General features: G+C 37.5%; 1 protein-coding gene across 2 annotated transcripts in view; it reads right to left on the bottom strand.

Annotated features, from left to right (window-relative positions):
- dpysl3 (dihydropyrimidinase like 3) overlaps positions 1–17,847 on the bottom strand; it is a 45,868-nt gene extending 28,021 nt beyond the window's left edge. The window contains exons 1-3 of one of the 2 annotated variants that reach the window (XM_051876965.1): positions 17,470–17,847; positions 2,732–2,820; positions 1,815–1,999 (exon numbers count right to left, since the gene is read on the bottom strand). In XM_051876965.1, coding sequence (XP_051732925.1) covers positions 1,815–1,999; positions 2,732–2,820; positions 17,470–17,793 — 598 coding nt within the window. In that variant the 5' untranslated portion in view covers positions 17,794–17,847. Of the gene's footprint in view, positions 1–1,814; positions 2,000–2,731; positions 2,821–9,594; positions 9,756–17,469 lie in introns of those variants that run through there. The other variant, XM_051876964.1, reaches the window with a different exon arrangement.
- Positions 17,848–24,979: the final 7,132 nt, after the last annotated feature.

Raw genomic sequence — 24,979 nt, 5'->3', positions numbered from 1 at the left:
CCAGTATGTTGTCAATCTATACTCCCTCTAGATCCTTGAGATCAGAAACATCTGCTTTGTGTGACTCAGACAAAATATAAACACAGGGGTGATAGAGCTTTTTCTCAAGCAGGTCCTAAACTGTGAAATGATCGCTACAGCTAAAAAAGTACATTCTATATAGTATGAATGTGTGTAGTATGGATGTAATCCGGACATACTTCGTTCGCCATGTTGTCATTATCATGTGACCTACCAGCGTCAGTTGTGTCGCTTCACTGCCATTCAGAAATCCTCTCCACATTTTACGCAAGTGCACAAACGCAGGAGCGAGTGTGTGACCAACACATGTACAGGTATTTGTTTATTAGTATATTCAACAATTTTAGCGATTCTCATTCGCTACTTAAATTTTAAAGGGGGGGTTGATTATGATTTCACTTTTTTAACTTTAGTTAGTGTGTAATGTTGCTGTTTGAGCATAAACAACATCTGCAAAGTTATGATGCTCAAAGTTCAATGCAAAGGGAGATATTTTCTTTTACAGAAATCTCTGTTTAAGAACTACAAACGGCTGGTAGGGACTACAACGAGATTCTTCCTGGGTTTGTGACATCACTAATCCCAAAATTTACATAAACTCCGCCCCCAAGAACACACAACAAAGGGGGCGAGGCCATGTTGGGCTGCTTTAGAGAAGAGGAAGAGTTGTTGTAGTAGAGTGTTGTTGTCATGCCGTCATTTTACACCGGACTGCTTCACAAACGAGGGTCAATTCAACGCTGGATTTGCACAAAAGATTAACATGACGGCACATGCTAGTCGATGAGTTGAATCAACTCCACAGCAACTACATAAATTTATCCACTAACCATTCAGAAACGTCTAAAAGTTGTAACTTCTTCCTGAGTCTCTCCATCAGTGTCGACTCCGGTTTGAACAATGTAAGACTGAACGCTTTCGTCATTTTGGCTGCGTGAGATTCTCCAGCTTTGCTGTTGTTGAGCAACCGAAGCGCGAGCTGTTAAAGCTCCGCCCTCTTCTGGAAAGGGGGCCGGGAGCAGCAGCTCATTTGCATTTAAAGGGACACACACTAAGCTATAATAAATGATCTGTGGGGTATTTTGAGCTGAAACTTCACACACACATTCTGGGGACACCAGAGATTTATATTACATCTTGTAAAAGGAGCATTATAGGTCACCTTAAAAGTAAAACCTATCTAAGCCACACTCTAAAGATTTAGTAGGAAGCCTCTCAGTGTTTTCACTGTTTCTTCATTGTCTCTATATTATCTGCATGTGTAATCTACCATACATTTCCTCTGGGAACAAAGGGAAACTTACAGCTGGTCTTTTACTCTAAAATGAATCACTGCTAATGGTCCCTGGTAAGCCCAGGGTTTACTGTACAACAAGCCACTCTTATATACCAGCTGTTGTCAGTTTTTCTTCATGATCTGTAGCCTGCAGTGGTCAGAAAGAGCTGCTGTCTTTCCACGGAACTAGACTTTCACTGTGGGCCGCGTACAAGAGCTTTGTGTGGTCTGCCGGAAGGCTACTATTGTTGTCAATGTTTATTATTAACACACACACACACACACATACACTTTCCCATGTCTGTGAAGCACTGAGCTTCTACAGCTTTTAATGCACTTTACTGGGTCCATTAAAAGAGGTCTTATTTTAATGTGCTTGAATGTTCAAACCACCTAACTTCTTAACAAATGCCTCCTATTGCATTTTAATGCCACATGTTATGGTATACAGTATACTGAATATTAAATAGAGTACTGTACTTAGCAGATAAACATGACATTCTACCACAGATCTTACCAATCATGGTGGTTCCTCCAGCTAGAGCAGCCTTGGTGCCCTGGTTAAAATCATCCACGGTTGTCGTACCCCTGAAGGGCATCTGTAAGTGGGTGTGGATGTCAATTCCTCCAGGAATCACCATCTTCCCATTGGCCTCAATGGTCTTCACCCCTCCTGGTACTATCAAGTTGTCACCAATTTGCCTTAAAGTTGACAGAACATGGTAATTTAGCAAATCTTTTTCATTACACTATGAATTAAATGTTAATGGATTGGCAAGGAGATGACCATTTCTGAGTATGATTAATGCTTTTTTCAGTTAAAAATGTCAAGTTTGCATATCCCATCTCAGATCATAAGAAAAAAAAATATTTGAAAAATGTATTAATTAATCACATTATCATTATGAGGATAATATTTAAAATATTATGAATAACTCATAATATAATATAATAAAGAAAAGAAAATTCTTTGTGGTATAACAAACATGCAGGAAGCCATTTTGTTGTCATGTGAAATGACCCCTGTTTATTCTGAGTAACGGAAATGGTCAGAATACTAAAAATATCAATATTTTGACCAAGTTGTTCTAAACATGCATGAAGTTCTTTCTTCTGCTGAACATAAAGGAAGATATTTTGTTGGTAACCAAACAGTTCCTGGTCCCCACTGACTTCCATAGTAATACTAATTTTCATTTTTGGGTGAACTATCCTTTTAAGTACCTTAAATAGGGAGTTGATAGAGCGTCACTTCATAATGCTTAAATTTTATAATGTTTTTATTTGATTACACCATCTGATTATTGTACGAGAGACAGGAAGATCCATTGAAACAGAGAGTTCAGTTGCTGTATCTGGAAAGAAAACCTCAGGAAGAACCTGGATTTAGATCCAATATGGCTGTATATGTGTGCGTGTGTGAATGCAGCTTACTTGATGACTCCATCCTCCATATAGATGTCTGCATAGAAGGACTGGTCATCATTCACAATTCGACCACCTTTAATCAGGAGCCTCTCACTCTGAGAAAACAAAAACACAAAGAGAGAAAGAGAGTGAGGATCAGTGTTGGGGAAAGGCACTTTAAAATTAACTTATTGTGTTGCTTATGGAAAGTAATGAGCTACATTACTTTTGCTTTACTTTTTCTCACCTGGGCTGGGCTTGCTTGTTGGTTTTTTTAATAACAAAAAACATCTATTTTGGCAAATGTAAAGGCCCTTTCACGCCAAAAGTTAAATTAATAAACCTCAGGCTGAAGGAAATGCAAATTCACGCCTGTACACTAGAGGGCGCAGCACAAACAAACCTTTCAGCTGTGCTGCCATTCTGGATTGCAGAAGAATAGGATGCAGGAGAAAAATGTTCAACACTCTGGCTGAAATCACATACTTTCCTACTATATAGTAGGCAAAAAACAGTATGTGACAAAAGAAGTATGTCCGAATTCACAGACATGATTTTTTTCCCCAAACCAGTTCAGCGGAAACTGCAGCTGCAGCTGATTCTAAAGATTTTACTGGTCATGTCAATCACTGTGCTGATTGCCTACACCAAACACTAATCCCTAACCCTACCCTTCACCCTCACCTTAAACAATGAATTTAGCTGCAGTATTGGATTTCCAAAATAACGCAATTCACAGTACTCATAAAAAAAACCTGGATTACCTACTTTTTTAATTCATGTGCCTCGTAATCTTTAATTAAAATAATTTCCCCTCCCTCTTGCAGCGACATTTCTTCTCTTCTCTGATGATGTGTTTACTGGCGCGAGGGCGGGGCAACCTGTCACTCACATGAAATCAACCAATAGCAAACCACAAACATCCAACCATTCAATCAATTCCTAATCTACAAAATCAAGCCCCGCCCTACATTTTTTCTTGTTTGAGAAGCCCTTACACTTGAATATACGTCACAATAGGGGAGAAAAGACTATCACAACCTCCGTTTCATGCCGACTTTTAATATACTATGGTGCTATGCGATTACTACAGTAATATACAATGGTATTTATAGGTATTTAATGGTATTTAGACATTGGTTAATAAAGTGAGATTAAATACATAAAGTATTCTTGAATTATTTAACATTTCTAATTATTGCAGGTTTGCGTAATATTTTGCAATTTCAAAATGTAATTCTTTTCCAGACTTCTCTGTAGATTTTTCAGACCATACGCAACAACATGTGACGAATAATTATTTGTGTTCATATAGTCAAACGATCACTAAACTTTTGGCTGCTCCAAATGCCAAACGCTCTGCTTGTATGATACATTCATGTTTAGAAATTCTCAATTTTTGTTTTGTTTTGTTTTGTTTTACAAAACAGAATAGGGGAAGGACAAATATATTTCATTTTTCCAGGCTTATCCACCCCTAGAAATGACTAAAATCCAATTTCAGACTTTCCATACTGCTTAGAAACCCTGAAAATCACTCAAATATGTGAGCTGTGGCACAAAGAACCTCTGTCACATCATCGCTTTTAAAGGATTACAAACGACTGCTAGGGACTACAACGAGCTTCTTCCCGGGTTGGTGACATCACAAACCCCAAAATTTACATAAACTCCGCCCCTGAGAACACACAACAAAGGGGGCGAGGCCATGTTGGGCTGCTTTAGAGAAAAGGAAGAGTTGCTGTAGTAGAGTGTTGTTGACATGCCGTCATTTTACACTGGACTGCTTCACAATTCAACGCTGGATTTGCACAAAAGATTAACATGACGGCACATACTAGTGGATGAGTTGAATCAACTCCACAGCAACTACATAAATGTATCCACTAACCATTCAGAAACGTCCAGTTTCATTCTAAAAGTTGTAACTTCTTCCTGAGTCTCTCCATCAGTGTCGACTCCGGTTTGAACAATGTAAGGCTGAACACTGTTACTGACAATCCTCATTTTGGCTGCGTGAGATTCTCCAGCTTTGTTGTTGTTGAGCAACTGAAGCGCGAGCTGTTAAAGCTCCGCCCTCTTCTGGAAAGGGGGCCGGGAGCAGCAGCTCATTTGCATTTAAAGGGATAAGCTATAATAAATGATCTGTGGGGTATTTTGAGCTGAAACTTCACAGACACATTCTGGGGACACCAGAGACTTATATTACATCTTGTGAAAGGGGCATAACAGGTCCCCTTTAAATAAATTTGTCATGAAAACAAGTTATGACAGTAACTGTGTAAATGATTATATTTTAAAAATGAATTTACGGCCCTACTGTATCAATGTCTCTGCTGAATGAAGGGCACAGAAAAAAAAGGTCTTAAAACTTAACATCCATAAACCATGTTTTGTTCAAGCTAGTCCTTAAAACCCTGCTATATAAAATGTAGTCACGTCTTGATGTTTGTGGGTGCTGCGCTGTGCATCGCTCCATCCATCACTTCAACTTAGGGTCAAACTCACCTGAGTGACATTTTTCCGAATAATCAGTTCATAAACAGGATGTCACTGGTGTCACTTCAGTACTCAAAAAAACAATGTAAGCTTAAACTGGGAACAGTCTGATCATTAGTTTGACAAAGACAACATGACAGGAAAAATTTTGTGTCAAGAAACCATGAGAGAGAACCAACAAGAATTTTGAAAGCACTACAAATCATGTTAAAGGGTGCCTTAACACTGTGTAAATAACACATAAAACAGCACTGAACTATTCATTCAGTAACACTTTACTAAAACAATGGGTGTATGAAGCCTCGGTAATGTACCCTTAAATCTAAAGTACATAATCCATCAAGTAAATCATTGACAGACATCAGTTTAATGTGAGGAATATGCTAAAAATGCATGTTTCCTAAGAAAGGCAACAACAAAGAGAAATCTGACAACATTCTGGGACAAGAACCTGAAGAATTACGGCAGGATGCTGACAAAGCAAAGACCTGAATGTGTAGAAAGTGTATTCACAGTAAGGGACAGACAATTCGACGAATGCCAGAGTCCAATCTGAGCCGCGCACACAAACAGTGCTGTCATTTGTTATGTGTGTATGGGGAGCGGGGGAGACACAGCCAAAGAACGCTGAGCCAAAGGACATTAAGGCGTGGAGCATTAGCCATGCTTGTGCGGAATAACGGGCTGGGATTGAAGAAAACCTCTCTGTATGCATCCAGAGCTGCAGCCTTGTTGCCTGGTAACCAAAATATTTACCATACGCTCATGAGAGTTTCTTCTTTTTCTGCCAACATAGCAGTCAAAACACTGCAACTTACCCATCTAGATACATAATGACCAACCTCTATTACACTTCAACACATCCACCCTGTCCTATGACCGCGTTATCTGGGCTGTTACAGCCAGGGCCGTCATGCTCCTATCAAAGTGGCACCTGTGACAGTTCTGTCCAAGACTGTGAGTAACGATAGTCTATACTTCGTAGTATGCATGGGGCTGGGTTCAAACCCACCTACTATATATATATATATATATATATATATATATATATATATATATATACACATATATATGTATGTACGTATACGCACACAGAAGCAAATTTTGCGACAGATTTCTTAGCATGCGACATTTTCACAAAAGGCTCACATAAAATATCACATTAAACACTAAAATACTTTGGTTTTGTTGTGTTGTCTTGTGTTGACAAATATGATTATTAATAATATTAATATTTTGTAAAATTTTAGAAGAATTCTAGTTAGTGCACATAAAACGAGTGTCACATCTGGAATATTACTCTACCATGTTCTTTATTTATTTATTTTGGGCATGTACCATAGTAAAATTATTTTAAATTTCATGTAAATAACATTGTATATTACTATAGTAATCACATAGCACTATAGTTAGTAAAACATAGTTAGTCACATAGCACCACTGTAGTAAAAGTTGGCATGAAACGGAGGTTGTGATCAGGGTTGCCAGGTTTTCACAACAAAACCCGCCCAATTGCTACTCAAAACTAGCCCAATCACGTTTCAGGGGGCCTTCCGGCGGGTAAAATCAACATTTTTGGTGGGGTTCCCCTGGTAAAATTTGCATTCCAGGGGCTAAATATCATATTTGGGAACGCTTCAACCCACGGACATGAAAACAACCCGCGGCAACAGTGTTAAAGTAGCCCAATTCCGCGGAAAAAACGGACTTGGCAACACTGGTCTTTTCTTCCCTATTGTGACGTATATTCAAGTGTAAGGGCTTCTCAAACAAGAAAAAATGTAGGGCGGGGCTTGGTTTTGTAGATTAGGAATTGATTGGATGGCTGGATGGTTGTGGTTTGCTATTGGTGGATCTCATGTGAGTGACAGGTTGCCCCGCCCTCGCATCAGTAAACACGTCATCCAAGAAGAGGGAGGGGTGATTTTGATTAAAGATTACGAGGCACATGAATTAAAAAAAAAAAATGATGTGCACAGATAAATCGTTTATAATAAATACTGCAATATTCCATTTAAAAACAATTTTCACAACTTCCTGCTTTAGGGGCTGTTTACACGACAGTGTTTTCAACTAAAAACGTTATGCGTTTTGGCCGTTCATTTACATGACAACGTCGTTTTGGTGGGCTGAAGACGCAAATTTTTGAAAACGGGTTTCAAAGTGCAAGTTTTTGAAAACGATCCCATTGTAAATCTGTGAAAAGGGTGACGGTATGCACATGCGTATTAGGCTATGTGTCTTGTCTATCCACCTTATTTTTCAAAGCGAAGGTAAGGTGTTTTCTGTGACTGTGTGAGACTTCCGAATTATTAGCCGGTATAGGGAAATAACGAGAAGAATATCGAAGTGCTGTAAAAATACGGTGGATAAGCATGCGCGTTTGGGCGCGAGTGTTCTGTAAAAGAATGCATATGCGCAGGCGCGTAATCTTTCTTTCCAGAGTGACATCACCAACTACTTGTCTGGCTTGTGTAATACACAAGTGTGCCACACGAGTCCTGAAAAGCGAAGCCAAAGAGTCTCGATCGCCCCCAGGTGGCTGGATGCAGTATAGATCCTAAACCCCGCCCTCTCCATGAAATGTAATGGAAAGTGAGACAAACTAAACAATTAATTTACACTTTAAACTTTTTTCCAAAGATAGTTACTGTCATTTTAGGCAGTTTTTATCAAGCTGGTGTTAGTTCAAATAATCGTTCTTTAAATAAGTTTGGTTTTAGTTAGTTATTTGATGCTATAAAAACAGGGGTGAGACGTCATGATTGACAGCTGAGGTTGACAGCTTCTCTGAGGGAAGTAGTCATTGGACTTTTTTTTGGATCTTCGCGAGGAGATTGGAGCTTTAACTTTGATTTCTACATTTCCATAACTGTTTATTTTACACCTACATAATAAGGTGTTCTGAGTTTGGGCGGGACCTTGATATCGCGGCTCCAATTCGTGCTCAACACTGTGCAGATGCGCAGACTCCAGATGTCAGCGCCATATTGGCACGCCATATTCAGTTACTACAATGGAAGAGAGTGAAGGTGCGTCGTCCATCTTTTTTTAAGGTCTATGGTAATACAGCGTTTTTAGTCATTTTTGCGGATCCGTGTGAACGGGAATAGTTTTGATAACGTCATCTGTACAAAGAAAAAACTTTTGTGTTTTTAGTACATCGTTTTAGTGTAAACGTACCCTTAAAGTCGCCATGAAATGGGAGTCGCGATAGTCTTTTGTGAGGTATGAACGGCTTCGCGAACAAGAAAAAATGGGGCGGGCCTTGATTTTGTCAATGGGGAATTAACTTGATCGTTGTCGTTGTGTGAGTGACAGAAAAATCACCTCAATAGCATTTTGAAGTAGTAAGTTCTTAAATGAAAATACAAGGCACACATTTCTGCTTTTAAACCCTCTGCTACACTTGCCTCATGGTCATGTCTGTGAACGCGATTTTAGACAAACATGGGGGGCCAAACGAAATTACTGCCTGTGGTAACCGACAGCAGAGCATTGTGCATTCAGACAGTTCTGCAGGCCTGATGCTAATGTGCAGAGATAGATCGGTCTTTTGGGTAGGTCACTGCTGAACAATAATATTGATGTCTAGAGCATCTGACAGCAGCGTCAGTCAGAGGAACAGAAAACCACACCTCGCCTCTCCACACATCCCGGGCAAGAGAAAAGGCTGTTTAGTAACACTACTTAAATATGTTCGTTTCATACGTGTGCGTTTATTGCACATTTTCGGCACCTTTTATTCAAAATTGGCAATATTAAAGCGTAAATAAAGTACTAAATGTCGCACAATGCTTCTGTGACTGGACTGCGCAGTCTAACAGCATCAGCACCATGAGGCAGAAGATCTCAGAGACAAAGAACATCACTGAAAAACCGCAACACAGCATTTGATGATTAAAATGACTAAAAAATTCTCAGCAAAACCAGTGTACACGAACTCAATCTTTTAAAAAAAACACCTTTAAATCATGAGGCTATCATTGTATGGTGCTGTAGTAAAGCTACATGTATGTAGTCTCAGTTATGGGCGTGATTTTCTTGCTGCAGTACACCAGCTCAGACTCAACCCAACATTATTCCTTATTTCTACAATATTCGGAAACGTAATAACGTAATAATAATACACAACCACACTGTGTCATTTAATGCTGCACAATTATTTAAAACGCCAGTCACTTTATTGCACTTTGAATATGATTCCTGCTAAAAGACATTTTTAAGACACATCTGAACTGGGAGCAGTCCTCAATATCAGTTTAACCCAACAATTTTTGTTACGACTGCAGCCTGGCATTTAATCCTGCTACAGCTTTTGTTACAAACGTGAAGATAAAAAACTACAATATGTTTTAAAAATATATATTAATGTAAATGTACCAACTTACAGTGATCTTTGGGATATTCTTTTTGCCTTGGTAAGACATGGTTTGTTCTCGGTTGATGCAGATGTCTTTATTCTGTTCTTTTCTGATGTTAGTGGTTGCGCACACTGGACTTGATTGTCTGCTCTGCTGGGCTCCTCCCTCCATGTCCTGCCGGGTGTCGTGCGTGATTTCAACCACCAGGAGGTGCCAACATCTGTGTTGGAAATCCCGAGTCATTTAGCCGAATCGGTTCTCTCGAACCGGTTCAAAAAGTGATTAATCGTTTCTTTTACGACATGTAGGTTACCAAGAATTAATTATAAACGTCTCCTGCATACTGTTTATGATATTCTAGCTCTATTTATTTTTAGTAATTTTAATTTCTTTGGCCTTAATAAAGACCACCTCTCATAAAACATTGATACACTTAATGCCAGGACTAGCCTGTAGATGTAGACACAGTAGATAGAAGACAATAATAAAGCGTAGTGATTGTCATAGCAACTTAAAAGAAGAGCGAGAAGGGTAGAAGGAGATTAATTTAGTAATAATTACACCCTTTAGCACCCATTACATTGAGGGCGATATGCTAACCGAAAGAACCGACTCTAAAGAACCATTTGTTAATGATTCGAACCTCCATTGTCTGCTTGTGTCAATTAGTTTTGTTTTACTAGTTTTTATGTTTTCTCTCAACCGTGGAAACAGAGGTAGACTACTAATAATGACAAATGATTCCTGACAATTAAGATAAATTTACAAAATAAATCTGATTTAACAACCTTTGTGAAAAAGAATCACACTTTAGCTTCATTGTCCTGCACTTTTTAAAATGGCTACAAATAATACACTTTAAAAGAATATACTAAAGCGTGGATTGAATGTAATGTTTTCAGACACTTAATTGCATGTTATCTGCAGTTAAATAGAAATGTATACATTTATATTAAATGCAATTAGTTGAACTTGAGAGTTTTTGACATATTTAAGTAGTATACTGCCAAATGTACTGACAATCATTTATGGTAAACTAATATACTTTAATGTCATTTCTATTGAAACTTGTATGTCATGTATCTAAATATATTTGTAATTACACATTTGTGATAATGAAATTGTAATTTAGTAGTATACATTTAAAATATATTTACTGTAGTAATATTGAGCACTAGAGTTAAAAATAAAAATCAAGTACTTAAAATGACTTAAAATGAAATTTAAAGTAAAACTTTTGACATAATTACAAAGTGCACATTTTAAAAGTCTACTTAAAGGGATAATTTATCCAAAAATGAATATTATCCCATGATTTTCTCACCCTCATCCTAGGTGTATATGACTATCTTCTCATAGACGAACACAATTGGAGATATATTTAAAAATATCCTGGCTCTTATAATGCGAGTGAATGGGGATTTAAGATTTTGAAGCCAAAAAAGTGCATCCATCCATCATAAAAGTAATCCACACGACTCCAGGGGGTTAATAAAGGCCTTCTGAAGCGAAGTGATGGGTTTTTGTAAGAAAAATATCCATAATTAAAACTTTAAAAACTAAAATAACTAGCTTCCGCCAGACAGTGACCTCTGACCCGACGCATGACGTATTGACGAACGTGGAAGCGCAGAGGATAAAGCAAAACAAAACACCGGTCACAAATTAGTCTAAATTTTAAAGAGAAATGTCAGAGGATTTTGATATAAGAGAAGAGGAGCTTGAGTTTGTTGCCCAGCCATATTTGTTTAAACTTCGAGAGGCGTCTAAGCTTACGATACTCCTACATCCTACGTCATGCGTCGGGTCAGAGGTCACTCTTTTGCTGGAACTTGACTTGTGAACAGCTGTTACCGGAAGCCAGTTATTATAGCCGTATGGATTACTTTTATGATGGATGGATGCGCTTGTTTGGGCTTCAAAATCTTAAATCCCCATTCACTACCATTATAAAGCTTGGAAGAGCCAGGATATTTTTTATTATTATTCCCATTGTGTGTGGCTGAATTAAGATATACACCTCACAGTCATACACACCTAGGATGGCTTAAGGCTTAAGAGTGAATTATGGGATATTTTTTTTTATTTTTTGGTGAACTATCCCTTTAAGTGTGTTAAAAAACATAGTCATGAAAGTGTGCTTTCTTTAAGTACACTTAAGTGGCATTTTATTTCATTAATATATTAACTGCATGTACAGTATATTTTAATATGTACTTTTAAAAATTGAAGTGCACATTCAATACAATTAATCACACTTATTTTTCAGAAGGCAAGTTACTAAAATAAGTCTCAGACAATCCAACTCCTCCATGAGCTACACAGGCTAGTTAGTATGCTTTACTGTCTTTAAGACTGAATGTTATTTCAATGCCTCAAATGTGTTCACAGAGCAGATGCAGAGAGAGAGTGCTGTATTTATCAGTTATTAAATTGCATCTTCACCAATGGGCAAAGACTTTCATAATCAAGGACTAGACTTTCACAGTGATGGTGAACAAAAGAGGAGTGTGGACCAGAGAACAGCTGCTGAGCCCCACCCTGCCATGTGGCTCTTTTGTCTAAGCAGACACCCCAACCACCCCTTTTTCTTTTTTTTGCCCCTCTACACACACACACACACACACACACACATTTCTACTCATGTCTCATGCCATACAGATCAGCTGCTACATGACATCTCACATCGGACAAAGATTATTAGATCATGTGTCCACACTGTGCTAAACATAATTACTCCCTTCTGATAGAACAATTAATATTATAATCACAATATAAAGAACTTGGAAAGCCTTCCTAAGTCCAGATCTGTGCTGTGGGATTCATAAAGATCATTTTTGAGAAGAAAGAAAAAGAAAAGCACAATAGTTTGACAGCAGCTGTAATCTATAACAATTGCACATTATAAAATGTGTAATGATACAGTACAGTATATGAACATTATATAGCCAAACCATTAATAGTATCAATAAAAAGCTAGCAAACATTTCTTTATCATTCTTTGACCAGCTTCCTGTTGAGTCAGCAATAATGTCTGTCCACTAGATGGCGATGTGTGATACATTCTGTCTGCCATCAATTTCAGAACAAATACTGTATATGTGAAGCCTTTCTTCATGCTCTAAACATAACTATAATGAAACATCACATATACTGTAGATCTTACATTTACACTTGAAAAAACACAACCTTATTGGCACTAAATTAGTGATATTATTCTGCACTGACACAAACAATAGAAACCCTTACAGAATTTGTAATGGGTTTAATGGTTATAATGGGATTTGTATTGGTTTTAATGGAAACTGTAATGGTCCCTGTGGGTCTTTTATTGGTGGCATGTTAAAACCATTCAATCCTAATGGAATATTACACAACACACACCACAGGACAGGGATGCCAGGTCTGTGCAACAAAACCAGCCCAAAGGCCAATCAAAAATAGCCCCAAAACATGTCTAGTGACCCTATAATATCAAAACTCAACATATGCCAATCCCACACCTAAAATACATATTTTACAGTCACTGTTTTGTGTTACACAATTTCATCTTGAAAATCGCTAGTAGTAATCGTAGGGTCTCAAAGGCCCCTTTCTCACAAAAATGTATAATCTAGCACAACTTTATCATTGGTAGATTGTATGATATTTCAATAAATGCATTTCAATGAATTACAATTATATGTCAATTAAAATTAACACGCAGCAACAGTTTACAAGTAGCCCAGTTCTGCAGGAAATCTGTGAACTTGGCAACACTGCTACTTAAACCATTTAGTGATGGTTTTAATGGGGACCTATTATGCCCCTTTTACAAGATGTAATATAAGTCTCTGGTGTCCCTAGAATGTGTCTGTGAAGTTTCAGCTCAAAATACCCCACAGATCATTTATTATAGCTTGTCAAATTCGCCCCTATTTGGGTGTGAGCAAAAACACACCATTTGTAAATGCAAATGAGCTGCTGCTCCCGGCCCCCTTTCCAGAAGAGGGCGGAGCTTTAACAGCTCAAGCTTCGGTCGCTCAACAACAACAAAGCTGGAGAATCTCACGCAGCCAAAATGAGGATTGTCAGTAACGGTGTTCAGCCTTACATTGTTCAAACCGGAGTCGACACTGATGGAGAGACTCAGGAAGAAGTTACAACTTTTAGAACATTTCTGAATGGTTAGTGGATAAATTTATGTAGTTGCTGTGGAGTTGATTCAACTCATCGACTAGCATGTGCCGTCATGTTAATCTTTTGTGCAAATCCAGTGTAAAATGACGGCATGTCAACAACACTCGACTACAACAACTCTTCCTCTTCTCTAAAGTAGCCCAACATGGCCTCACCCCCTTTGTTGTGTGTTCTCGGGGGCGGGGTTTATGTAAATTTTAGGGTTAGTGATGTCACTAACCCAGGAAGAAGCTCGTTGTAGTCCCTACCAGCCGTTTGTTGTAGTCCTTAAAAAGCGATTTCTGTAAAAGAAAATATCTCCCTTTGCATTGAACTTTGACATTTGCAGATGTTGTTTATGCTCAAACAGCAACATTACACACTAACTAAAGTTAAAAAAGTGAAATCATAATCACCCCCCCCCCCCCCCCCTGTTTTTGTCAGAAGGGAATCATTAAATACTAAGTGCATCCATCCATCCATCCATCCTATATTTAATTAGATGTTTTAAATAAGACCTAAATATGTGCAGTATTTTGAGAAGGTCATGGCCCTAGAATGTGTCATTTTATCAAAGCTGTCAGAATAAGAGAATGATGCTTTAAAGATAGTAGTAAAACTGTGATATCTGATTTCACCTCTCATCGTAATGCATGTTAGCATGTTGTTTAATATGATTACTACTTGATGATTTAGACTATATTCAATACATAGGATGTGCCTTGAGGAGCACACACTGGATACATGTAGAGACAATCAAGGGTTGTTTAATTCCACTTTGAAAAGTAAAAAGATACTATTAGACCATAACGTTCCCAATAAATACATAAACAAAAAATCAATGACTGAGCACAGACAAAAGAGCATGTGCGGTCAGCAGGAATTGGATTATGAGAGCAAATTATTTAATATATTTAAATGATCTCGAAAAGGAACAGCTGCTTCCTGCTGCTTACATACTAATGATGAAAGAGCTTTCTGCTGCGGGTGAGCTGGATCCAGCCAAATTTCTATTAAATCAGACCCACATCTAATAAGAGGCTTCAGCATATCCACCTGACATCAATAAGTGTGTGATTCAATATCTTCACAAAGGACACTCTCAATAAACAAGTCCAGTGTTTCTTCTGTTTCAACAGTTCAGTGAAATGAGGTGCTTCACCTTCAGAAAATGTTGATCGTTGACATTTCTCAGGTCAAAGTAAATATTTTATGAAGTATTTATATTTAATTAGGGAAAATAGGCTATTCTATTTATTATTGTATATGAGATTTGGTCTCGTTCTGTTTTCTTGTGTTTTGGTTTTGTTTTTCATTCTGTTCCTGTTTGTTTCCCGTCATTATTAGTTACCTTGGTTGCTGATTTGAGCTCCACACCTTGTTTCACTGTTTACTCTCTGTGTATTTAAGCCCTGAGTTTTCCTTAGTTCCTTGTCCAGTACTGATTATTATGTTAGTTGTTTGCCGTATACACTCGCTCTTCATGATAATTAAAAGTCTTAAATTCATTAATTCTGTGTCCCGTTCGTTGGATTATACACAGCAGCCTGTAACTATATATACATGTATAAGCAAAAATGGAGTGATCACTCAGTAGGGGGCTACCACTTTTGGGACCAAATGTTGGTTTGTAGCTATTGATAAACTTAACATAAAACAATATTTGTTTTATCATGCTTCATACAATAACTTTGGAAGTAAAATTGAGTGGTTGAGCTTGATGAATGTAGTCAACACTACAAAACAAAATGTGTGTAAAAACTAAAAAAAAAAAAACTTGACTTGGGTGTCAACTTTATGGAATGTTCCAATAGGGAATGTGATGATATGTATGTTTTTTGTGTAATTAAAGTAATTGAAAATAAAAATAATTTTCTACTATGAAATAAATATATCAAATCAAAATATGCCATGTTATGACATGGATGGTTTCTATTTTTGGATTAGTTCACTTTTAAATGAAAATTAGCCCAAGCTTCACTCACCCTCAAGCCATCCTAGGTGTACTCTTCTTTCTGATGAACACAATCTGAGTTATATTAATAAGTATCCGGACGCATCCAAGTTTTATAATGGCAGTGAACAGGGATCAATGAGTATGAAGCTGAAGAAAGTGCCTCCATCCATCATAAATGTACTCCACACGGCTCCGGGGGGTTAATAAAGGCCTTCTGAAGTGAAGCGATGCATTTGTGTAAATAAAAAAAAAATCCATATTTATCAAGTTACAAAGTAAAATATCTAGCTTCTGCCAGACCGCCTTCCATATTCAACTTACGAAGAAATTGTAAACTGGCGTTGCGTCAGTTAAAGGGTTAGTTCACCCAAAAATGAAAATAATGTAATTTATTACTCACCCTCATGCCGTTCCACACCCGTAAGACCTTCATTAATCTTTTATTTTTGTTGAAATCCGATGGCTCAGTGAGGTCTCCATAGCCAGCAATGACATTTCCTCTCTCAAGATCCATAAAGGTACTAAAAACATATTTAAATCAGTTCATGTGAGTACAGTGGTTCAATATTAATATTATAAAGTGACGAGAATATTTTTGGTGCGCCCAAAAAAACAAAATAACGACTTATATAGTGATGGCTGATTTCAAAACACTGCTTCATGAAGCTTCAGAGAGTTATGAATCTTTTGTGTCAAATCATGATTCGGATCGCGTGTCAAACCGCCAAACTGCTGAAATCACGTGACTTTGGCGCTCTGAACCGCTGATTCGACACGCTGATTCATAACTCTCCGAAGCTTCATGAAGCAGTGTTTTGAAATCAGCCATCACTATATAAGTCGTTATTTTGTTTTTTTTTGGCACACCAAAAATATTCTCGTTGCTTTATAATATTAATGTTGAACCACTGTACTCACATGAACTGATTTAAATATGTTTTTAGTACATTAATGGATCTTGAGAGAGGAAATGTCATTGCTGGCTATGTAGGCCTCACGGAGCCATCGGATTTCAACAAAAATATCTCAATTTGCGTTCCGAAGACTAACGAAGGTCTTACAGGTGTGGAACGGCATGAGGGCGAGTAATTAATTACATTATTTTCATTTTTGGGTGAACTAACCCTTTAAGCTTTTTCCATAAGTTGAACAGGGAAGGCGTAGGATGTAGTGTAAGCGTTTTGAACTGTGAGAGTTTTAAACTTTCTTCGTAATTTGAATACGGAAGGCGGTCTGGCGGAAGCTAGGTATTTTACTTCATAACTTGTTAAATATGGATATTTTTCTTACACAAACATATCACTTTGCTTCAGAAGGCCTTTATTAACCCCTCAGAGTATGTTTATGATGGATGGACTTTCTTCAGCTCATACTCGTTACTCGTCACTGCCATTATAAAGTTTGGATGCGTCAGGATATTTATTAATATTTCTCCGATTGTGTTCATCAGAAAGAAGAAATCCATATACGCCTATAGGATGTCTTGAGGGTGAGTAAAGCTTGGGAAAATTTTCATTTGAAAGTAAACTAATCCTTTAACTAAAAACAAACCAATTTAAATTGAGGTCTAAACATCGAGCCTGAAGGCTGTACATCGGCCTCACAGCTATAGATTTTCAGTCAGTAGAATTTCTGTTGCAAACACTGCTATTGCTTACTTGAGTGAACCTACTCTAACTTACATGACACACACTTTCATCTAGATCTACACAACAATTAAACATGATACAGCGCATTATGGAAGAAGATAGATAGATAGATAGATAGATAGATAGATAGATAGATACCTTATCAAGGTGTTTGACAGGTTCCTCCTCAAACGCATTCTTTATCTGTACTGTGTCTTTAAGCTCACGCCCGCTGTTTGAAGGTAGAAAGTTCGTTTCGTGCTTTGAAGGCTTCAGCTCTTCTCTGTTTGTGGCTCTTGGGCTTCTGGAGCTTCGCTGACCGACACAGAGAGCGTCAAAATCGATGGTTTTACTCTCATACGCTCCTTCTACGTTACAAAACAAACCTCCGTATTTTTGTCGCGGCACCTGGTCCGCCGTCCCCGGGCGAGCCAGATACACCGGCAGATCGTCATCCCTGTCTATGCGTTTGCTCTCAGCCATGGTACGAGACAGACTGAGAACGACTGTAAATAAAGACAGAAGAGAAACTTCACACGAGCAGAGCCAGTCCTGAGCCCACGCCTCACTGTCACATCTGCAGCTCCTCGAGGTTTGTTTAGGTAACAGCTCTTCAGCTTTCGCTAGAAACATATGTGTTGTATCTTAATTAGTTGGGCTACATGCAAAGATAAATTTATATTTTTTCAAATTTATATTTGAATTAATAGAGCACTGGTCTCATAAGCATTATCTAATTCATTGTATTATGAAGAGTGACATTTGAGCATTTTATTAAATTAGTAAATTACTTACCCAGTTGACAGCATTGTACATTAATAGAGAATTTATAGGGAAACAGGAAAAGTATGGAAATGTATCTTAATCTTATAGGTTTAGGCTTCATGACTTCTATAAAGAAATCAAAAATATTATAAAGACATTTTATATATTTATATATTTATATTTATATATATATTCCTATATACAGTGTTGGGGAAAGTTACTTTTAAATGTAATGCATTACAATATTGCATTACTTTCCATAAAAAGCAATTAATTGCATTACTTTTTATGGAAAGTAATGTGTTACATTACTTTTGCATTATTTCTCATCTGGGCTGTTTGTTTATTTGTTTGTTTGTTTGTTTGTATAACAAAAAGTTTTATTTTTGGCAATTGTTAAGGCCCTTTTACACCAAAAGTAAAAAAAAAAAAAAAAAAAAGACTTTTTTTTACTTATTTGAAAAGTAACTCAGATATTTTGTTGTAAATTTAAAAGTAATGCATTACTTTAATAGTTACTTGAAAAAAGTAATCTGATTACGTAATTCGCGTTACTTGTAATGTGTTACTCCCAACACACATATATATATTTATATATATATATGCAGTTATTCCTTCTATTTATCTCCTAACAACTGGTCTTCACTTGCTAATTGTTTAAAAAAATACTTGTTTTTAAGTCATTTTATTTCAGTTATGAAGTCATGGAGGTACCGAAATAACTATCTGTTCTAAGAAAGCTATATGTAAGCATTTCCATTTTATGGCAGTTGTCTGGCTGGTGCAGGACCCTGTCTCTGTTAATGTACTGTACCTTTAAGAGCTCTTGCTGTGCTGTGCTGAGAGTCTGTGCCACTGATGATTCAGCTATTGCTCACGTCAGCACAATGACAAGATTCTGAACGCTGATGGAGAGAATACTGATGACAACATGAGGACTAGAGTGGTGACGCTTTACAATATAAGGTTCCATTTGTTAACCTTAGTGTAACTACATTAGTTAACATGAGCTAATGATGAAAAATACTTATAAAGCATTAATGATGTTTAACATTTATTAATACATTATTGAAATCATATAATGGACCTATAAGCTAACATGAACAAACAGTATTTTATTAGCTGATGTTAACAAAGATGAATAATGTGTTGCTCACTGTTAGTTAATGCTTTAACTAACTAATTTGATCTTACTGTAAAGTACCAGACACTTTTTACTCAGCTTTAAAAATGACACAAGAACAATCAGAAAGCTATCGACATTGTATCAAAATCAATGGTATCATCATGGTTCAGTTCACTCACAACTCAACACACAGGTGGTTGTCAGTATGTGTCCTGGTGGAGGGGTCGTGTGGACTGTGTCCCGTTGGAGGGGTGATGTAGGAGACTGTATTGAGCATGACATATCGTTCTAGCCAGAGGCACAGACACAGGAGGGTCAAAACAAAGATGACAGTGGGAGAGAACGATTATAAAATCATAAGCAGCACATTTATTCACTGTAACATTTATGATCAAAAGTTTTCAAATATGTTAAAGAAACTGTAACATATTTAATAAACTGTAAAATAATTTATAGTTTGCCAGCTTTCTGTTGGTTTTTATTAACCAACTGAGCAATTATAGATCCTGTAGTTTCCCACTGTTTACAGCTGTGACTGAGGAATAAGCACTCTAACTAACCTTTCTTTGGAAAAGATTTGTTTAATTCATTTGGTTATCCAAGGAATATGTTTGCTCACTTAGCTAGGAAAATTTGGCATTGAATATTCCCATCCTCTTATTGTAAATCTCTTCCAGCGATTACTAATCTTCAGAAAATAATGCAATGTTATCCTCTTAACTGCCATTTTTACACTCTTTTTGAACATAGACGTGAAAATGTCACGTAATTCATGAATGCTTTGGAATACAGGATCTCTTTTTAAAGACGACACTCAGCAGATTATTGCTGAAGTGAAAGCACTTCAAAAAATGAAAGACATTATAGAAGTTTATATGTACTGTAAAGCAAATGTACTGTACTAAACATTTTTTTATTTTACACAAAATATATACTTTACAAAACAATTTGGGCTGTAAAATCAAAGCCACGTCTAACTCAGTTGTGTTCCAAATTTGAAGTTGTTACAAAAATTGTGGTTCCTATGAGATTTTGTTTAGGCGCTATACCAAAAATAGCCACTGCGTGTCATCCACATTCCAATGATTTTTTAAAATTGTATTTATTTATTTTTTTTGGATGCGTTCTCCTGTCACTACGAATCCCCACACATGCAAAGAAAAGAAGGAAAAAAAAAAGGAAATCGTGCACACGGCATACGATTTCCTTCCCTCGATTTGCTAAATCGTGCGCACGATTTACGATTTCGTTCCCTCGATTTGCTAAATTGTGCGCACGATTTACGATTTCGTTCCCTCGATTTGCTAAATCATGCGCACGGTTTACGATTTCCTTCCCTCGATTTGCTAAATCGTGCGCACAATTTACTATTTCGTTTCCTCGATTTGCTAAATCGTGCGAATGATTTACTATTTCTTTCCCTCGATTTGCTAAATCGTACGCACAATTTACGATTTTGTTCCCTCAATTTGCTAAATCGCGGGCACGGCGTACGATTTCCTTCCTTCAATTTGCTAAATCGTGCGCACAATTTACGATTTGGTCCCCTCGATTTGCTAAATCGTACGCATGATTTACTATTTCGTTCCCTCGATTTGCTAATTCGTGCACACGGTTTACGATTTTGTTCCCTCGATTTGCTAAATCGTGCGCACAATTTACGATTTCCTTCCCTCGATTTGCTAAATCGTGCACACGATTTACGATTTCGTTCCCTCGATGTGCTAAATCGTGCGCACGATTTATGATTTCGTTCCCTCGATTTGCTAAATCGTGCGCACGGTTTACGATTTCCTTCCCTCGATTTGCTAAATCGTGCGCACAATTTACTATTTCGTTTCCTCGATTTGCTAAATCGTGCGAATGATTTACTATTTCTTTCCCTCGATTTGCTAAATCGTGCGCACAATTTACAATTTTGTTCCCTCAATGTGCTAAATCGCGTGCACGGCGTACGATTTCCTTCCTTCAATTTGCTAAATCGTGCGCACAATTTACGATTTCGTTCCCTTGATTGGCTAAATCGTGCGCAAGATTTACTATTTCGTTCCCTTGATTTACTAAATCGCGCGCACGATTTACTATTTCGTTCCCTTGATTTACTAAATCGTGCGCAAGATTTACTATTTCGTTCCCTCGATTTACTAAATCGTGCGCATGATTTACTATTTCGTTCCCTTGATTTACTAAATCGTGCGCACGATTTACTATTTCGTTCCCTTGATTTACTAAATCGTGCACAAGATTTACTATTTCGTTCCCTCGATTTGCTAAATCGTGCGCACGATTTACTATTTCGTTCCCTCGATTTGCTAAATCGTGCGCATGATTTAGCGTGCGCGGGACTCCGTATGTCACAAATTATCACCAAATATGGGGCCTCATTTATAAAATGTTGCATAGAAAGTGTCCTACGTTTGATCTTACGATCATTTCTCAAATGTGCGTATGTGTGATTTAGAGAATGAACATAGGCCTATGCATAAAAAACGTGCGTACGCCTCTTTTCCAAATGTGAAGTTTATAAATCGCAAATGATCTTTAAATTGTGTGCAGCTTAATGGTTTCAGATCTCTGCCTTGTAATTAATGTAACATCTTGATTAGGAATAATAATTGTGAATTTCAAAGTTCAAACACAGATCCTCTTAAATTTGCTTTGTATGACCAGTTAAACATTTCCAAAATGTTTCAAATCTATTAGAGACTACAAAGATGAATCACATGTTTTAAACATCAAAGGAAAAAATAATTACATCTTGACTAAACGTTTCGGTCATATGAGTGTTATAATTACAAAGCATTGAAGATAAACTTGCATTTGTTTCTCTTCTGTTCATGGCAGCCCATTTCCTTACTTCTAAGTAGGACTTTTAACTTTCTAGTTGTAATAAGTTTTTTACTTCCTGTATTCCAAAATATATATTTTTGAGATACAGAATATATGTGTGATTTTATTGATCATCTCATATATCTATATAAGTGTCACAAATTATGTATAATTGTCCTTTTGTTTATAGTCTTTGTGCTTGTTTCTAGTTTCCTTGGATGTTTGTTTTAGTATTGCCCTGTTAATTTGAGTAAATGGTCTCGTATTCTGAGACTCCCTTTTTTACGATAAGGCTTTCAACCAGGGCCGGTGTTTCCTGCTGCACAATACAACAGGGAGACAGTTGGACATTTTAGAATTAAAAATGCATGAGAGATCTTCTCACAAGGCTATCCACAAGGATCCAGTCCCTAAACAAGCATTACCTGCTTAATAAATCATTTATCAGTATGATGCATTGAAGTGCTGTTCAACTATACATTAATCTATATTAATCCATGGCTGAAGTCGAGACTTATCACAAATAGATCATGTTTTGGACTCTTCTCCACCTGCCACATAACAAACCGTCTACTGGTTTGTAATCATTGTTGACTGATAAGTAGGCATCCAATGATTTCCGAGCAGCTACATCCGTCTGGAGCGCTCAGAGCTCTCAGCTGCATGTTTAAATTCACTTATAAAAACCTTAATGAAATGACTGGCTTATCACACTGTAGCTCTGGTTTCTGTATTTCTGTGTCAGAAGACATTCACCTGCCGTTAATGTTTGCCCTTCTCAACCCTAACTCATAATATTCCAGCATATTCCAGAGATACTTTACACTCAGTGGAGGCTGAAGTTACACTTGTTAGAGGAAGCAGAGAAGTTGTTAATATTGCATTAGTGTCAGAGAGAGGGGAAGGGAAGTACAACAGGTGTAGGTTGCACTAACTTTCTCTGGTTACAGAGAGGTTACAACAAATACTTCTCATGGCTGTAGTGCACTCTGTTTCTCATCAGGCCATACTAAATTGGTTAACCATCCTTCACTACCTTTCATCTATATCAAGCTCAAATTTCTGTACAATGAATTTACTGTTCAAAGACACACAATGCATCTCCACTGCAGCGAGTTATCAAATGCTGCCAAAAAATATCACTTGCATGGTATAAAACAATGTATTTGGCTAATAACTTTGTCTGCCATTATGTTGGAAGTTTTCTGGGAAATCTGGGAGTCTCCAATTAAAGGCATGTAAGATATAAAGGCACAATATGTAAGATTTTTTGGATTAAAATATCCAAAAACCGCTAGAACAGTGTTATATATTTTGTTGACTTCTGTACTTACATTATCCCAAATGTTTCCAAGAATGTTTAAATCCAGAGAAATAAGCAATTTTAACCAGGACACAGAGTGTGTCCATGATTTCTGCCCGAGTCCCGTCCCGATTCTTTTCCACCGGCTGTATACGTGAAGACAACACCTCCCATGATTCCATGAAATCAAGGCGTCATCAAGCTACGCCTTTGTTTTGAATAAGTGACCTCTAGTGGCGAAAATGTACGTATTGTGCCTTTAAAGGTTTAGTCCATTTTCAAATAAAAATTTCCTGATAATTTACTCACCCCCATGTCATCCAAGATGTCCTTCTTTCTTCAGTCGAAAAGAAATTAAGGTTTTTGATGAAAACATTCCAGGATTATTCTCCTTATTGGCCCCAAATGGTTGAAGGTCAAAATTACAGTTTCAGTGCAGCTTCAAAGAGCTCTACATGATACCAGACGAGGAATGAGGGTCTTATGTAGCGAAACGATCGGTCATTTTCTAAAAAAAAAAAAAAAAAATGATATACGTTTTAACCATAGACGCCCGTCTTGAACTAGCTCTCTTCTTCTTCTTCTCTATTAGAATTCCGGCAGTGTAGACGCTGCTAAGTATATTACTGAGCTCCACAGGTCAAAGTTTGAACTAAATTGTCATATACAATATGCTAGTGCAAGTATATAACAATTAGTTCAAACTCCTAATGTGTGTGCACTAACTTGGATGGGTTAAATCCAGAGGACAAATGGTGTGGGTCACCATACTTGCCCTTCACATGTCACTTTCAAGCACATCCTACTAGGCATATATCCAAAAGAAAACATTAGCGAGTAGTGAACACACACACACTGCAAACCGTGGACACACACACACACAGAGCAGTGGGCAGCCATTTTTGCTGTGGCTCTTGGGGAGCGATGACTCAGTAATTTCCTACAGAGTCAAAAAAAAACCCAAAAAAACACAACCTTCGGGTTACCAGTCTGACTCTCTTACCATTAGGCTATGACTGCCCCTTGTACTTGTTATTGTCATGTCGATGTACAAAGTACCTCAACATGACATCCCTCCTGTGGCTGGATGAATGAGTGGCCTGAGCAGTGACAGATCCGGGGCCATGAAGCTGGTTTAAATGGATAGCTAGGTATGTTTCAGTTTAGTTTGTGCCACGGTATGCTCCACGGCTAACCTGCTCTAGGTCAAGTTATTCTGGGTAGGAGATTTCAAAATTGACTCCGGTTTGAACAATGTAAGGCTGAACACCGTTACTGACAATCCTCATTTTGGCTGCGTGAGATTCTCCAGCTTTGTTGTTGTTGAGCAACCGAAGCGCGAGCTGTTAAAGCTCCGCCCTCTTCTGGAAAGGGGGCCGGGAGCAGCAGCTCATTTGCATTTAAAGGGACACACACAAAAACGGCGTGTTTTTGCTCACACCCAAACAGGGGCAAATTTGACAAGCTATAATAAATGATCTGTGGGGTATTTTGAGCTGAAACTTCACAGACACATTCTGGAGACACCAGAGACTTATATTACATCTTGTGAAAGGGGCATAATTGGTGCCCTTTAATATTCCATCTGTGTCTGAAAGCAGCATGTTCTCAGTGTGTCCAAAGGTGAAAAAACAGAGATTATCATA

The sequence above is a fragment of the Ctenopharyngodon idella genome, chromosome 21 (assembly GCF_019924925.1).
Source record: "Ctenopharyngodon idella isolate HZGC_01 chromosome 21, HZGC01, whole genome shotgun sequence".
Classification (NCBI taxonomy): domain Eukaryota; kingdom Metazoa; phylum Chordata; class Actinopteri; order Cypriniformes; family Xenocyprididae; genus Ctenopharyngodon; species Ctenopharyngodon idella.
Note: the sequence above shows the minus strand (reverse complement) of the source record. Positions and strands in the feature narration are given on the sequence as shown.